Source organism: Cryptotermes secundus, unplaced genomic scaffold, assembly GCF_002891405.2.
Source record: "Cryptotermes secundus unplaced genomic scaffold, Csec_1.0 scaffold72, whole genome shotgun sequence".
Lineage (NCBI taxonomy): Eukaryota > Metazoa > Arthropoda > Insecta > Blattodea > Kalotermitidae > Cryptotermes > Cryptotermes secundus.
In genome coordinates this window covers 684,924-702,942 of record NW_019730103.1, presented here as the reverse complement: position 1 = coordinate 702,942, position 18,019 = coordinate 684,924, and the positions used below count along the sequence as shown (strand labels likewise).

The following is an 18,019-nucleotide window of genomic DNA, read 5'->3' as shown; positions in this document are numbered from 1 at the left end:
GGGATGTCGAATCCAGTGGCGTGGAGAGACAAGCAAATGTTTATTGTTGTTAGAATGGATATTACAGTCAAGCAGGAAAGCAGTGTGTGCCTGATGGATACTGGCAAAAACTCCCTTTGTAGTGGGCTAGCCTGAGCTAGCAACAGCGGTGATACTGTTGTCCCTGAAAATGGCCATTTCTCAGAAGCCAGGTGTGCCTGTTGGGTGCTGGGTGAAGCTCTTGTCGCTGTGGGCTAGTTCCAGCACTAGTGTTGGGTTTTTTCCTTGCAGCAGCCCAGTGATTGCGAGCTGGTAGGCTGCCAGGCGAAGCTCTTGCAGTAGTGAGCTAGCCGGTGCTAGTGGTGGTGAGGTCACAGCTGGCTGGCCTGATGAGCGCTGATGATCACTGGCTCCAGTGAGGCTGCTAGTAGACTGGCTGTCAGTTTCCTATTGATGCAAGCGTAGTTGTGACTGTTGCTAGCATGTTGGATGTCCACATCTGTATAATTTTGCCACTAGGCAGTGTGCTAACCAGTGGGCTGCTGTGGTGAGTGCCGATTGGGTAGCGGTTGCTTCACTGTGGAGGGGCTCCCACAGCTCCAAAAGGTTATTATTAGTATTATTTTGAGTGAAGAGTATTACCGTATTTACGCATGTATAGGCCGCACATTTTTTGCCAAAAATTCAAGAGGAAAACTGGGGTGCAGCTTATATTCAAAATATTCGAAATCACACTTCATTTAAAAAAAATTATATTCGGAATATTTCAGAATAATTTCTACTCCTGAAATAATATTCCAAGAAAATTATTTTTTCTGTAATTTCTGTCTGAAAATTGTGCTGCGGCCTATACACGCACACGGCCTATACATGCGTAAATACGGTATATAAAAATGGTCCAGTTCTCAATTATCATGGAATTATCGCTGAATATTGGGAAGAAAATCACGGATTCAGTAAAACAATTTCATTTGGACATCATATTAGCTAATAGCAATTTTATTTTGTTTCTTGGTTCTGTTACTGACCGTCTGATTTTACTGTTTATTATTGATGTCATTTACAGTAAATTTAATTTCATACAGAACAAACTATGAGTTCCTCTGAAAGAAGATCCTTTCCAAGCCAGATTAAACATGTGCTTGCAACATGGCAGCACTCTGCCCCATTTCCATCAGTAAGTACCAGAATTCTTGAATTGCTCCTGTGGATATCAGTGGAGAGAAACTGCACATGAGACATGAGTTCCTGCAGTTGCTGCTTACATACAGACTAGTCTTGAGGGCACACAAATGGTGCAGCCTCTGTTGTGCATAGACAGTGCAGGAGATTATTTTGAATAGAAAATGGCATAAGTAACAAATAAAATTCAAATGTAGCTAATAAAATTATTTTATTCAGTAACCATTTTTGTCTGCATTGCCTCAACTTTCAACAGTAACTTCATAATGGTTGAGAATCAGATCCATCTTATTATAACATCTTTCACTCAGAATAACCTCCTAAAGTTCGGTACATGTTTCATGGGACACACTGTGTAACTGAATGCAACAATTATCAAGGCTTTATATGTTTTGCTATTTTCTGACCAGAGCACATTGCATGATCATGCGGACTCATTAACCTTTATTATACTACTTTTAATTCCTCCCCATAGGAGCTCACAGTCTGAATAATAGACGACATTTACCTAAAAAATGTATTCCCCAAAACCAGCAGTGATACAACTGAAACAAAAAATAGAGCATCCCTGCTTATGAAGAGAGTGTTTACCTTTCTTTGGCTTGGTTTCAAAATACACACTGTGTTCAACAGTTACAGACTTCATAGTGTTTCCTTGCATATTAGTGAAATTTTAATCTTACAGTATGTATTTGTCGGCTTATATTTTATATAAGAAAGCTGTCAGCAGTTCAGACTGTGAGCGAATAATTACTGGAGAAGGTTGTGGCCCAATCTGAAGTACTGTCCTGTCATTGCTTGGAGAAACTGAGGAAGACAACGGTCTCATATAAGACGGTCAGTGCCCTGCTGAGATTCAAACTAATTACTTCCTGAATACAAGTCAGAAATGTTATCGCTTGAGCCAACTTGCTGTCTAGGGTGTAACAGTAATTTCCATCGTTTGTTGGATGTCTGCCCACTGATGTGAGTTATACAGTGATGACATCAGTAACTCATTGTTTGAAGTGTTTAATGTAGGATGTGTACTCTTTCATTTTGCAGAGTGACGAGCATAACGTGTGATATCTGTGCTTAGATGAGTGAAAAGTGTTAGGGAGTACATGACAATACAGACCTAAAGGGCTGAAGCTGTTACATGTGAGATTTCTAGTGTCATCTGTCTTCCAGCATGTTTTAAGTGAACATATGACACAGTATAATCAAAATAATACTTAATGATATTGTGACATAATATCAAGTAACGGAAATCTTCTTTGGCTCCACCGTTCTGGCTTTCAGGTGTAATGTCACATAAATGAAGACTTGGGATTGGTGTCAAAATTCATGTTAATATTGAAACATTAATAAAAATTATTTAATTTAGGTACCAATATTTTTATAGTCCATTTAATTTCTGTATCAAAGAAAGAAGAATAATGGAATATACAGGAAACTACTATGTATAACTACAACAGCATTTCAAAATCAAGATTTAGTAATCGTGAGATACCATTCTTTATAATCAAGCAGGTAGCAAGGCAGTGTCAACTGCTTTTACAAGTGCACAGAATATCAGCGATATATTTATTTGAAAGTGGGACCAAAGATGTCAAATAAAGCATAAAGTTTTCATTCAGTGGGAGTATGTAGTCACTCCGAAACTACTGTATAATTCAAGTCAGGGAAGTTTTGAAGTTTAGTAATAAACTTCAAGAAGGTTTGGGTTAATGTGTGTTTATGTAGTCACTAAAAATTTTAATTCGCTTAGTGGGGGGTGGAGTCCGACTGGGTCCACTCGGCATGGCGGCCACCGATTGGTGTATTGTAGCCTGCCCTGGGTGATTATGATGATGGAGAATTTTGTGGAATGAAGATCGGCAGGGGAAACCGAAGTACTCGGAGAACCCCCCCCCCAGTGCCACTTTGTCCACCACAAATCCCACTTGACCAGACCCGGGATTGAACCCGGGCTGCCGCAATGGGAAGCCAGCGACTAACCGCTTGAGCTATGGCGTGGCTTATGTAGTCCATAAGTTAATAATGAAATGTGCTTGAGACGTTCTAAAGTTAACTGTGTGTAAAGCAACCTGCTATATTTGTCATTATGTTTTATTATTCTTTCTTCTGATAACGCAAAAATGTATGTGTATGCTCATAGACTTCATGAGAATGGTCTAGACCTTCATACATCATACTGATGCTAACTTTAAAGCATAACTGTGTTGTCTTTGCATTTGTGTTGAAAAAAATAAATTCATAATAATCTTATTTTTGTAAGAGTTGTCAAAACTTTACTATTGTCTTACCTTACGAGTTATCGCCTGATTGATTGATTGATCAGTAATCTGTCAGATGACAGGTCCACATCTCTTCCAAAACAGTTCCTCCACTTAATGTGATCTTCTGTTTTTGGAAAGAGACTATCCAGGAAAAGTGATAATGTGGTAGTTTTTCCATTTGCTTTCCACATCGCAGTACAACAGCCGTTCAAACCACTCTGGTCACGCCTGTTGCTATACGAACTTGAACCATCTCGAGCATCATTTGTTCTGTGCTTCAAGTCGCTGCTGATGACGCTGCTTCCGGCATCAGTTTTTGGTTTTTGGTGTCTCTCTTCGTCTGATGCCTACCCTTTGACCTGTCCAGCAAGGGAGGCCCTGCCAGTAGCTACGCTACCGCTGGTATAGCTCTCAGGGTCCTTGGCCTGATTATTGGGTGAAAATGAGTTAAGGCACTTTTCTGATTCTCTGTATTGTGTTACACTGTCTCCACATCCTTCCACAGGTTTACCTTGTTTACTGGTACGAGGTTTCAAAACGTGTTTTGGTAAGTCACATTTAAACTACAGACCCAAGTTCCCATAAATTGGTGTTTACGGACATATACTCAGATTACTGTTATATAGATTTTAGAGGCAGAAAAAGAGCCTAGGCTTGATTGGAATTGAGTAAAATATGAGAGTTTGGTATGTAAAATCCAATAACCTTGTTTTTTCCTTAGAGAGTAAGTAATAATGGACAAATGCTCAATATCTGCACATAGTTTCCAGTGATGCACAATCTCTTTAGTTTCAGTGGAGAATAAGTTAAGGCTGGATATTTGCTTTAGATGGGATGGTTCCCATGCTTCCATAATCTCAACCCCAGTACCTCCTGCCCTACATTCTTTTTATTGCTAGTGGGGTGGGACCAAGTCCCTTGTACTGCGGCCACTTCTGGCCTATCGTACCAGCCACAGATGATAGGTGAGGGTGATTGTGGAGCAATTGGTGGAATGAAGATTGGCAGGGGAAACCGAAGTACTCGGAGAANCCAGTGCCACTCTGTCCACCACCAATCCCACTTGACCAGACCCGGGATCGAACCCGGGCCGCCGCAGTGAGAAGCCAGCGACTAACAGCTTAAGGCAGAATCTGTTGTGGATTGACAGGGGGCTTATATATATTGCCAATAAAGCCATTTGCAGTATATATGTATAGTTTTAAAAAGGTCGTGACATGTAGTTTAGAGGAGGAAGGACGAAATATACAAAGTAATTGACTGTGACAAGTGAGAAGGGATAGACCCATCTTGTCATCAGAAAGGATTCGTATTAGAGGCCAAACAGTGAAGCTACTTCAAGACAAAGATCTGGTCATGAGCGTCTGAATGGAATCTAAATTAAGAAAAAGTGACTGTCCAACCGTCGGTCGTAAAATGACTTTGAAACGAAGCGAGAAGTAAAGAGGAATTTTGTAAAGGTAGAAACGAAGTGGTAGGATATGTGGATGAAATAAAACTAGTGCCATCTGTTGAACTGTGGAGTAATGTTCAACAGATGGCGCTGCAGGTTTATTTCAATTCCTTGTTAATTCTCGCTGATATAGCTTGGTCTCAAGGAATTAACTTTCTGCGAGACCACAAGAGCAGGTGAGGATGGAGTCCTACGCTTCCATGGTATTCATATTCATATGAAATAAAAAAACGCCATCTGTTGAACATTACTCAACAGATAGCGAAGCATGGGACCACAGCCGCTCTTGGGTTCACGCAGAAAGTTAATTCCTTGAGACCAAGCTATATCTGCGAGAATTAACCAGGAATTGAAATAAACCTGCAGCGCCATCTGTTGAACATTACTCCACAGTTCAACAGATGGCGCTAAGGTTTAAAATATTTTCTTGTTAACGCTCGCTGAATTAGATTGGTCTCAAGCGATTAACTTTTTGCGTGATTATAAGGGTGGGGTCCCACGCTTCCATCCTCAGTAGCTAGTGCTCTACCCTATAAAATGAATTCTTCAGAGGAGCGGTTTGCACAGCCCAATAAGATACTAAGATGCTATATTTTAACCACACTTCGTGGCTTTCCATGAGGTTTTAGTCAACAGAATGCGCTGCAGTTATATTACATTTTCTTGCTAACTCTCGTTCATAGAACCTGGTCTCAAATGAATAATTTCAAGTCACCCCCTAAGGGCGGATGGTGGGCCAAATTTTTTTTCTTTTTGATCCCATGTGGATTTTAATAAGACCCGCTTAGGTTGAGTGTCTTAATGAGCGGCCGCAAAAAAAATCTTCCCTCACCCCGGTCCCTCCCACTATCTCTCCCTCCTCCTTTACCCTATCTCCTAACTTCTTTCCATTTTATTTTCCACAAAAATCCTACTGGTTTTGAACCAGGGACCTTCTGAACACTAAGCTGATGTCTTACCCCCAAGCCACCAGCACCACTGAAATTTATTTTCTTTTATCTTCCTGTTAAGCTACATCTTCGACTATAATTCCAGAAAAATCAATTAACTTGCTTTCAAAATCTCAAAACTATACTTGGTTTCGATCCTTCGAAGTCCTCTTCACTACGCCGGTGTTTTACCACTGGGTCACCAATGCCACGGAAATTTTTGACTTTTAATCTTCCTCTTATGTTACATCTGTTGTTATAATTACAGGAAAATCTTATTTGTATTTTATAAAATTTTCGTTGTTTCCGAACCTCGGAACTTTGCTTTACTACTCCGGTGTTTTACCAATAGGTTACCAATGCCATGTAAATTTTACCTTTAATCTTTCTCTTATGTTACATCTCGCTATATAATTACAGAATAATCTTATTAATTCGATTTGTATTTTATAAAAATTTCGTTGGTTCCGAACCTCGGACCTCGGACCTCTTCGCTTACAACCCTGGTGTCTTACCTCTAGACCACCCAAACACCTATGCTACAACTTTCTGCGATCCTCCTCATATTCTACGACTTGGTTTATAGCTGCAGATCGCATTAGTTGAACATGTCATGTGAGCTGATTTCTTATACTTTCTGAACCTGCTGTTACTTCCGATCAGCCAGCCCAGTTTGGACATTTCTCCCTTATGGATTCATGGAACCTAATCCATACCACTGTTTTATCACATTTTTGACATATGCATGCTTGGCACAGAAGTTCTATCTTGTCTTTTATTGCGATCTTATTCTCATCTCCCAATGATGGAACCTGTTGTCAGGTGTTTATAAGCTGTTCTCTACTAACCGCTGCTTGTCCAGTGATTGAGACTAGCTGTTTCTAACGCACCCCACCACCTGAGGATGGAGACGTGGGCTTTTTTGTCATATACATATATACCAGATGATGGATAGAATCCAAAATAAGCCAAATAGTTCTGTACAAAACTACAATATTGCTTGTGGTTCTGTATGGGTATGAAACTTGGGTCTCTGATGTTAAGGGAAGAACATAGACTGAGGGTGTTGAGAATAGTTATGAATATTTGGACCGAAGGGAGATGAATTGGTGGGAGGTTGGAGAAAACTGCATAATGAGGAGCTTCATAATTTGTACTCTTCTCCAAGGATAATTACAATGATCAAGTCAAGGAGGATGGGGTTGGCAGGGCATGTAGCACGAATGGGGGAGGCGAGGAATGCATATAGGATATTGGTGGAAAAGGCCAGAAGGAAAGAGACTACTGGGAAGACCGAGGTGTAGTTGGGTGGATAATATTAAAATGTATCCTAGAGAGATAGGTTGGTTTGGTATGGATTGGATTGATCTGTCTCAGGATAGGGACCAGTGGAGGGCTCTTGTGAACATAGTAGTGAACATTCGGGTTCTACAAAAGGCTGGAAAATTCTTGAGTGGCTGCACAATTGGCAGCTTCTCAAGAAGGGCTCAGCTCCATGAGTAAGTTCAATATCACTTCACCCATATCCTTTGGGTTGGATTTGAGTGAAGTTCTATTAAACTTGGTCCCCCACCACCTTTCCAAAAAAAAAAAATAACAGCAGAATACGAGCCTCTGCAGCTCTGGAGTACAAGAGATTAGATTGCAAATTATTTATCTGGAGAAATTTTGTCACCAGTGCCAGGAAAGTCATAACCTTTCTTTCACATGAAACACCTCTTTAACCAAAGGCACTGAACATTGTGAACTGTGACATACATGGAATAATTGTATTTAGAAAAAGCTGAAGGTGGGGAAACTTGAAAGAAAATTCTGTTTTCATCAGAGATACATATATTAAACCCCATAATTTCCTCATAACTTACACTTGAAAGCCATCCAGAACACAGTTTTTCGGTTACATTTAAGTATTATAAATCATGTATTGTAAGCAACAATACTCAAGTTCCCATTTATTATTATTATTTTCATTAGAATGATGGAATTCGAGAATGTGAAATACACTCTTTGTCAACAAGATTAAGACTGCATTTAATGATATTCAAAAATCTGATATATTCATCTTCACCAGTTCAGTACTGGGCAGAATAATATGGCGGAAATAATAACATATCTTAAAGAAATATAATGAATACTGAAATCCCTTGTGGATACTTAGTAAAATAGTATACCCACTTAGGAGAGTATTTTCATGAGCGGCCGAAAAAAATCTTCTCTCCCTTCTTCCTCTTATGTTACATCTCCCTACATAATTACAGAAAACTCTTATTAATTGCATTTGTATTTTATAAAACTTTCGTTGGTTCCAAACCTCGAACCTTTTCTTTACAACTCCGGTACCTTACCTCTAGACCAAGGGTCTCCAAACTACGGCCCGCGAAAGAATTGTGCAGAAATGCGCCAATTGAACTAATTTTCCAGTGAGTACTGGTAAATGTGATTCCGAGCTTATTGACCTGACATATTATACTGCAGTTCGATGGCTTAGCTGTGAAAATAACTTAGTCTGTGATTTATTTGCACTTATCATGGCATTCAGAGCAAAGCTGATACTTCTGGAAAGCCAAGTGAGAAACTGTAACTTTGTTCATATGCTATACTGTGCAGAGTTGCATAGAAAGGATGAAGCAGAATTTCCTTCCTCGTTTACAAATTTAGTCATTTTAGATTTCAAAGAACAATTTTTGAAGCGATTTGCTGATTTGGATTTCAGTGCTCAGGAAATTAGATTGTTTCAAAATCCGTTTGACTGTGATGCTTCAGATGTCCCAAGTCAAATTGAAATGGAACTTACTGAACTTCAGGAAAATTATCATATTAAAGACAAATACAAGGAAGGAAATTTGATCGAATTTTATAAATTTCTGAACTCTGAGCAATTTCCAAATTTAAAGAAATTTGCTTGTAAATTTATCTCCATTTTTGGGATGACATATCTGTGTGAACAAACTTTTTCCCAGATGAAGTACATCAAGTCGAAATACAGAGCAAATTTATCTGATGAACATTTAAAGTCGCTACTTGTGGTTAGCGTTTTTAAAATTTGAACCTTAATTTAATCAAATTTTAAGAATGCAAAAAGAGTTCCATCATTCACATTAATTGTTTTATTATAATTTGCGATGAAAATATGAGCATTTGCTGCTACTGTCTGTTGTCATTAATATATGATAATTTATTCTCATGTACTTTGTATTTAGTTTATGAAATTCTGTGCTTTCAATAAAACTCATATACCTTGAGTTATTAATTTCCCATTTTATCCGGCCCGTTGAAAGTGCTGAATTACCTAATGTGGCCTGCAGTTCAAAAAGTTTGGAGACCCCTGCTCTAGACCACCATTGCATCTGTTACACTAACTTCTGCGATCCTCCTCATATTTTATGACTTTATTTATAGCTGCAGAAAAATCACATTTATTGATCACTTTTCAATTTCTATTGACAAAAGACACCGTGGTCTCGAACCCTGTACCTTCCCAATACTATGCCAATGTCTTACCCATGTACCACCAGATCTATACAAATTTGTTACCTTCACCTTCCTCATATAGTATCACTTGCTTCCTACATGCACAAATTGATAGCATACATCAGGACCAAGTTCATTGTACTGTCTCCCTGCAAACAGCTGCTCAGTGCCCGAAGAAATTACCATTTCATGGAACCCGCGACCTCACTGCATTGTTCTCACAGAACTCTTTGCGCCTTATTCTCAACTAGACGACTCCTGCGTGAGCTTCCTGGATATCGTCATGTGGGATTTGTGGTGGATACAATGTGGCACTTGGACAGATTTTCTCCAAGTACTTCGACTTCCCCTGTCAATCTTCGTTCCACCAACTGCTCTACACTCACCATCATCTAGGATTGGTACAATAAGCTACAACTAGCCAAAGTGCCAAATGGTCTCTCACTCCAATAAAAATAATAATAAAAGAATCCTGTCCACACCCCGCCACCTTGGCCCCATTTCTCCCAACATCCATCTAAATACTGTATTTGTATCCCCAGCATGTTCTTCAATTTATCCTACCAAAATACCCTTTGTATTCCTCTCCTGTGACTGACATGCCCTTGGTCCTTTACTCTTGTTATCTTCAAGTAATTAAATTTCAATTGAGAATTGTGTGGAAAATTGTTTTCTGACACACATGGGTCTTGTTTATGTGTAGGTAAGAATGAAAGGGCATTACTTTATAATTGACTTGCAAAGTTCAGGTTATCCACCTCAGTGTGGAGCAGAATCAGTATCAGGGTTGAATGTGGGTAGGACTATTTATGTAATTTCTTTACCTATTTCATTTTCGTTACACTGTTATTCACTTCTGTTGTTATAGGTGTATTCCTTCTCTTACTTTTGCCATATAATCCTACCTGTACTGAACTGGTGAACATGAACATAAGATTTTCAATAGTAATTGCATTTCTTTAAGATATATTATTAATTTTGCTATATAATTGTATCCAATACTGAACTGGAAGATGAATATATCAGATTTTCTTATATCATTAAATGCAGTCTTAATTTTGCTGACAAGAGTGTATTTCACATTCTTGAATTCCATCAATCTAATGAAGATAATAATAAATAGGAACATGAGTATTGTTGCTTACAATACATGATTTATAATACTTAAGTTTAACTGGAAAACTGTGTTCAAGTGTAAGTTATGAGGAAATTATGGGGTTTAATATATGTATCTCTGATGGAAACAGAATGCCGTGTAACTCATGACTATATTGTACTGTCTCAAATTCGAGGCACCTCCAACCTGGAGTACCAGGCCTCCATATTTTATGCCCTAGAAACAGGGTGGCCCAATAGTACTCCCAGGTACTGGGTTCCCTTCTCATTGTCTCCTATGACTCGCAAGGAGGTAGTATTTGAAACCACCACCACACGGGCAAAGTCAAAATCGAAGCCAAAGTCAAAGCCATGTTACGAATGACAATCAGTCGGCCAGTCAGTCTTGGTGTCAAGCCCTATCTTGGGCCCAAGATCAAATGTTTTAATATCGAAGTCAAGGTTACTTTACAACCGGGGGCTTACCGCCAGTTAGCCCTTGCGTCAAGCCCCTTGAGAAACATGAACCAGATTTTTTTTTTTTCAACTGAATCCTTGTGGTCATAATCCTTACGTAACATTCTCTCTGACAAGATGGGTTTGTCTCTCATGAATATGTTTCGCCTTTCGGCAAGTGTGCATATCACACACACAGTACATTACTGAAAATTTTCCTTTTGCACTACACACAAGTCTGCTCTCACTACAGCGTTTGCGAAGCAGATCATGCCTATCTTACGTATCTTATGCTAAAACAGAAGCTCAGTCACTTGAAAGGCCCAAATTGAACAGAATCACAACTGAGAAAAAAAAAAGGAGTCTTAGCCAAAAGAACTGATCATAAGAATATTAAAGTGGTTATATTCATCGCAGTCAGAAGTATGTACAGGGCAGGTTCGCTCAGGGCAGTGGCAGAAGAAATCTTAAAACAGAAGTTACATTTAGCAGGAGTACAGGTCAGATGGGACAGGGCTAACATCACACCAGCAAGTGAATGTACATTTTTCTATGGAAAGGGGAATGAAAACCGTTAATTAGGTACAGGCATTTTGTACATAAGAGAATTGTATGAGCAGTTATGAGCGTAGAGTTCGCTAATGATTGGATGTCATATATAACACTAAAAGGTTGCTGGTGTGATATCCGTCTGAATGTTCCTGGTCCAACAGAAGATAAAATTGATGACATAATGGACAGGTTTGATGAGGAACTAAAACACTGGAGTCACTCTAATCTATACAAGTCGTATATGGGCCTATTGCATGAACCAGCACTGTTCCTAATATATATCAGATTTAAGCATAAATAATCTTCATGTCTTCCTAGACACTCTTGAGCAACAGTCAAATTTGCCAGTGTGAAAAGATCTGGCAAGTTTTTCCTGCTGACTTTCCACATTATTTATATTATTACATGTTAGTGACTAGACAAGAGGTTTGGACAGGCAAGTGGATTAAATACTTAAAACTCGTAACAAGTAACTCGAATAGCCTCACAGCACACTCCAAGTCTCAGTCTGTTGCAGTCTCCACTGGTCACTGCTTGGCCACAGACTACAACGTTCTCTTCTGTTCACGTTGTTATAAGATGGCTACCATCTTACAACTAACTCATTGCCTCAACTGTGTACTACTGACTGACAGCTGAATTCTTGCTGGCCCTAACCGGCACAGTGATTCTTGGTTCTCAGTCTCACAGGACTCATGACTGAATTTTACTGACAGCACTATGAGCCTTCAGGTTATCCTCCTTGGCTGTTGCCTCTCACTATATAGCCTCACCTTATACAAAGAAATCGCTTCCAATAATTCTTCTATAGTTGCAAATGTATCCATTGCCTAGCAATGATCAGCTATTTTTAACGTGTTTTCCGGTCGTTGCCTAGCAATGGAAGGCTTAAGTAATCATGTCACAATATCAGTAACTATATTTCCAACCAATTCATTTACTACAACAGAAAGAAATCAGCATGCTATAAAACAACTTTATTGAGCATTAAATGTCAGAGACACTTGAAGGCATTTGGTTACAGATGGTCACGCTGACGATCTGGCACTTACTAACAGCTGTGCCCTTGTCCGAGAGTATGCTAGATCACTGCTATTCCACTGAACCATTTATCCTTTCACCATTTTCACCACCTGCCTACCAACAGACTTCTGCTGCATTTTACGCCATAAAAGAGCAAAACTGAGGCGGTCCCAGAGCCGCCTCCATTGGTGAGCCACCCAGCCATCGCTGTTGTCAGCCCACATGCCCATCCCTCGCTTCTCAGCCTGATTCTCAGCTGCAAGGAGCTGTTTATAGTACTGCATGTACACAGGGTCTTTCTCTAGTTGAAAGTCAAGTGATGACACAGATGCAAAGCCCAGAGACACAAGATCCACACCCACATTGCCAAATTTCTGCAAAAGAACAATCAATATACAGCATAATTACTCTAATCACATAACTATTTGTCACTATGTCATTTCCATGGAAACAAAATGCAAAACTAATTTCAATTGGGTATGAATGGCAGTGTGGGGGCTTGCGGTGGTGTAATTAGTTGAGGCACTATGCTACAAGCCAGAAGGTTGCAGGATCGAATCCTGATGATGTTCTTGGATTTTTCAATTGACCTAATCCTTCCAACCGGACTATGGCCCTGGGGTCTACTCAGCCTCTGACAGAAATGAGTACCAGGAATCTTCCTGGGGTGTAAAGGGCAGCTGGCACGTAAGGCTTACAACCTTACCGCCATCTGTGAGTCGACTGTCTAGAAAATGTTAGAGCCTTGTTGTCTCACAATCCTATGGGCTTCCACAGCCTGTTATAGGGACAGCTTTACCTTTTTTACCTTTTACATGAATGGTACTGTTTCATTTGGTAATTTACCTTTGCTGATCGGGGCCCACTAAGACTACTACCACCACCACTAGCACCACCACTGCCACCATTGTTGTTATTATTGTGCTTATTCCAGCAAGCTCTTTTTCCAGATATTTTCAAGTTCATAGAACACATATTCAGTGCAAAAGTCATTTCAAAGTGTCACTCAGGGGCTATATGCATAACAGTAGCTCAATAAAACGGTCATCTGTGGAAATCACAGCCAGAGATGGCAACAGTCAAATTCTCCTGTGAATTTTTAACAGACATTATGTTAGTTACAATTTGCTTCAAGGGGCTCCATGCACAGTGGATAAAGTGACACTGCATTCCAGGGTTCCACAAACAGCATGTGTGTGCGTGCGTATGTAGCATCTTGCATAACCCTATTTACTAGGAATTACATGAAGTAGTTTAATAATTATAGCTATATGTTTTGACCTTGAAATTATCAAGCCGCAATCTATGCACACTAATGAACCTACCATTAATTGCTTATGCTACTGATAATGAACAATATAATGGTATGTTTGGTAACTGAACTGAAATTTATAATCTCATTATAGAATACATGGCGATTCTAAATTACTGAGTGTCCATGGCCTATATACGGAAACCCCGACAATATTTTTGAAAGACTCTACATATCAGTTCACCCATGACACCATCATAACACCCAGTTCTCATGTCTTGCCTGTATCTCACACTTCATATAACGACTCAGTGTTCTGCCAATGTGTCAGTCAGGACCCCCTTATCCATGTGAAGCCACACAGTATACTAACCGTATCTGAATTGATGATACAGCTAAGAGACTCAGGATTCACTCTGAGAGGAGTAAATCTGATGTTGGTCCCTACCACAACATGCTGCAGCCATGACACGCCATTGTTTAGAATGTCCACACTAGAGATATGAACAGGAAGACACTTCTTGGCTGACTGCCTCAGTTGCCAGCCTACGACTGGGTGATGATCAACCAGCAGCAGTGGAGGTGATGACCCAATGGATGTCTCTACACAGACGACCTTACCAGCGAGTGTCACATGCTTCTCCAAGAAACCAACTGGAATTTCATGTGGTGAAGTGAACTTTTTAAACTAAAACATAAAGTTTTCCCCTCAGTCTTACTGTAATGTACAATTCGGATTATTCAGATTTCTGCATGCATAACAATACAGATAATACTATGGCAATTACCAAAGGCCAACCACATATACTCTGCAAGCTGATAATACTGGTACAGTTTTCATAGAACTTACTCTTGCCACTGGCGGCACCATAGCTCAAGCGGTGAGTCGCTGGCTTCCCACCTCGGTGGCCCGGGTTCGATCCCGGGTCTGGTCAAGTGGGATTTATGGTGGACAAAGTGGCGCTGAGGCAGGTTTTCTCTGAGTACTTCAGTTTCTCTTGCCAATCTTCACTCCACCAATTGCTCCACAATCACCCTCACCTATCATCTGGGGCTGGTACAATAGGCCAGAAGTGACCGCAGTACAAGGGACTTAGTCCCACACCACTAGCAATAAAAAATTACTCTTGCCAGTGGTACACTAAAGCTCAGTGTGTCTCATTGTGTAGTATAACGGTCAAGGTCAATCAATTTACCACCATTCGTCTCATCTTCTCTTGACTGGGGATAGCACTACAACACCAATATTTTCCAGTTGCTGTTTTATACTTTTTGCTCTTTATGCTAACTGAAGATGGTATGTAGGTTACTGCTCCCATATTATATTCTGGTTGTCCAAGTCTGATTTCTGGGGCAAGAACCATGCCTGGGGTTTTAATGTGATAAATTCTTTAGTTATTTCATAATGCAGTATCAACGTCATTGTTCAGTGAGATGGAAAGATAACTATAAATTGTTTGTATGCATGAATTTTGAAGATAGTGTTTGCAGCACTAAACCAGCATTCATGCAAACTGAGAAAACCCTCACTCAGGATAGCCTGTAGGCTGGCTGAACTTGTGTACTGGGTCCTTATGCAATATCAGTTTGGGGCAATACCACTACATCAACGGCTCGATGGCTTTGTGTTTCAGGAGGAGAGGGGTATGGACCACTTATGTCCAGTCGGCCTGCATGAACCAATCTGACACAAAGTGGACAGAATTCCACAAATGAAAAATTGGAATCCATCAGGCCATCAATGTATCAAATACAAGAAGTAAAAAATTCCAATATTGCCTCTTTTAATTCCATAACTATCTCTTATTCTTCTTACATATCTGACCACTTGAAAATGATTAATTATCGCTACCAGCCTTCAACTAGACATTATTGTCATGTCACAATGTAATGAATCCGTAGGAAGAGTAAGGTACCAGACCATAATTCAGTCAGATGTATTTAATTAAATCTCACCCAAGCACTGACACGAACGCCAAAATATAGCACAAAATCTTAATACAAAACTAACATACAGAAGAGCTAGCGCCATCTGATATAAGGTACTAGCGAAAACGGTCACAAGAATATCCAACAAGAGTTGATCTTTACACGCTGCCCATTTAACAATTTTACTTAACCTGGTGTTAGCACTGTAAGCTAAAAGTAGTCTTGAACCTCACTTTACCACAATTCGTTGTCCGGCCCCATGCTAAAAGAGTGACCCATAAACTGTACTTACCGGTCGGACACTTCGTAGCGCCACGGCCAATCCCAAAACAGCCACGGAATAAATGCCATACTAGAAAGGAACAAATATCAGTGTTGTTTCAACCCAGGCCAGTGATCATCGATGTACTCACCTAATTTTTCTTTTTCCTTCAAAATATTAGATTAAATTCGGGTTCAAACACTTCATCTCACTCCCTTTATAACCCTTCACCCACCTGCACTCCTTTGATATTTCTTTCAATTAATAGTGTATATTTTTCGAACCAGTGGCGTTCGTCGTCCATTCCATACAAATAAATTAGAGCATCAAAACTAACGACCTTCGAGAGCTATTTTTCCATCGTAAACATTCTATTTTCGTAAGTCATTTGTTTTAGAACCTGTCATTGCTTCCCTGTTCTGCGGTCATGCCTGGTCTTGCCGATGACGGAATACGTTAAAATGGCTTATATCGCTAACGTAAACCGTATTGCGTAATTCAAACGTTCTTCCATCAATGTTTAAATTTACTAAGCACCTTTTTGTAACACCATTAATTTCATCACCGCGTATCGTACTATGTTGTGTAACTATTATTTGATCATCCCAAACAACAAAGACCAACTTGTGTTGTATTCTGTTTGTACTGCTTACATATAAAAAGGGCAGGTTGCCGTCACACAAACGTATTGACACACGTATGTGCGACTACATACGGGGTCTGGATTGGTAACTGCATTTTACTGATCACTAAGGGCACTAAGAGCGAGGACAAACCATGGAAACTGGCAACCGCAATTCTCGTGAACTGTTATCAGCCTGAGTTGAACACACGTTAGTGAATGGAACAGGGCGTTGCTGTTTCCTCAATTTGCGCTGCTCCATTCAATAACATGTGTTCAACTCGGGCTGAAAATAGTTTACGGAAATTGCGGTTGCCAGTTTCCTTGGTGTGCCCTCGCCCTACAAGTAACTATAGGGCTTTTGCTGATTCACACGCTCTACAATTCACTGCAGCATACTGTTATGTCTGCTGAGTCTTCACCAGTCGTTTCCTGGTAACGGGTTTCAATGGCGGACGTTCCCCTAACCCTGGGTTCACGAACTATGCTCATGCCTCAGCTGCCCGCTTCTAAGAGCAACAACTCACAATGACTGAAATGCGGTTCACTAACTTACCAACTTCTCCTTAATAAAATTCACAACTTTGAATAATACAGCAGCTTTGCTTTTTATTTTTAAGGTAGGGATGACAACAGTTTTAACTTAGCAGTAGTTTCTACTTTTTTTTATATAATAGGCTCTCATTGTATTTAAACTATTTTTCTCATATCTATATAAATTAAACATTTTCAATGACACTTTTTAGCCCCCTCTTCAACATTTATAAGGTGTCCTGAATTTGAGGGTGAGAAATATGGTCACCTTGGTAATTATAATTTAGCCTGTTAATTTTCAGTCAAGTTTTCATACAGGTATACTTTTACTTTGTCACATTAATCCATTTCCGACCTACTCCCACGTACCTCATCACTTGTCAAAACTTTTCTTTAAACAGTGTCATAAGCGTTTTCCATATCTATAATTTTTTAAAATATGTTCCTACAATTTATCTTAACACAGAATAGCAGACAAGGTGTTTGGAATGCCACAAGGGACAAATGGGAAGCAAAATCTTCAAACGCACAGACTGGCACACATACAAAAGTCATTTTTCTGCATGGTCTACGTAGAAAGGTACAGAACCACTGCATGAAATACAAGCTGGCAGATAAGATAAAAAGACCAATAGGTGCACATGTTAAAGAAGGACACTCAAATGTAGGCTATGTGATGTTGTCAATTCCATAAATAAAATGTTGCAATAAATATCTGAGGTAAAGGACTAATAGTGGGTTAAATTTTTCCCACAATCACTTCAAGATAGATTATATCAAATTTTGGGAATGTCAGAAAACGACAAGGTTACTTCTTGGTTTTGGCTTAAAAATTTATTACTTATATTTTAATATCCAATCAAGTTATGTGCCTCAAACATACTACTGGTTACAGCTAAACTACCTTCTGATCAGTTATAATAAAGTCTGTAGTACAATACATACAACTGTATATTACACAGGTGAATCCTACAACGAAGGTAGAGGTCAGTCATTCTATTACGACTGACCTCCCATCA

At 39.6% G+C, this 18,019-nt stretch overlaps 1 protein-coding gene across 3 annotated transcripts; it reads right to left on the bottom strand.

Annotated features, from left to right (window-relative positions):
• Nucleotides 1-12,271: 12,271 nt before the first annotated feature.
• Nucleotides 12,272-16,501, bottom strand: LOC111866017. Of its 3 annotated transcripts, XM_023854498.2 has the most exons (4): nucleotides 16,080-16,358; nucleotides 15,875-15,934; nucleotides 14,027-14,341; nucleotides 12,272-12,775 (listed from the first exon to the last, which is right to left on the bottom strand). In XM_023854498.2, the coding sequence occupies exons 1-4, from the start codon at nucleotides 16,146-16,148 to the stop codon at nucleotides 12,488-12,490; spliced, it is 732 nt and encodes a 243-aa protein (XP_023710266.1). In that variant the 5' UTR covers nucleotides 16,149-16,358; the 3' UTR covers nucleotides 12,272-12,487. The 3 variants fall into 3 exon arrangements, with proteins under 3 accessions (XP_023710266.1, XP_023710268.1, XP_023710267.1); XM_023854500.1 differs by lacking the exons at nucleotides 15,875-15,934; nucleotides 16,080-16,358 and adding an exon at nucleotides 16,382-16,501 and having other exon boundaries at nucleotides 14,027-14,307; XM_023854499.1 differs by lacking the exons at nucleotides 15,875-15,934; nucleotides 16,080-16,358 and adding an exon at nucleotides 15,610-15,865 and having other exon boundaries at nucleotides 14,027-14,307.
• Between the last annotated feature and the right edge of the window lie 1,518 nt (nucleotides 16,502-18,019).

Bases quoted from the DNA above. Each gene is read 5' to 3' on its own strand.
- LOC111866017 (XM_023854498.2), bottom strand. From the start codon at position 16,148: ATGGACGACGAACGCCACTGGTTCGAAAAATATACACTATTAATTGAA. The intron at 14,342-15,874 runs GTAAGTACAGTT...TTTATGTTTTAG, and splicing joins CGCTACGAAGTGTCCGACCG to TTTAAAAAGTTCACTTCACC. The intron at 12,776-14,026 runs GTTAGTATACTG...GTTCTTTTGCAG, and splicing joins GTATCATCAATTCAGATACG to AAATTTGGCAATGTGGGTGT.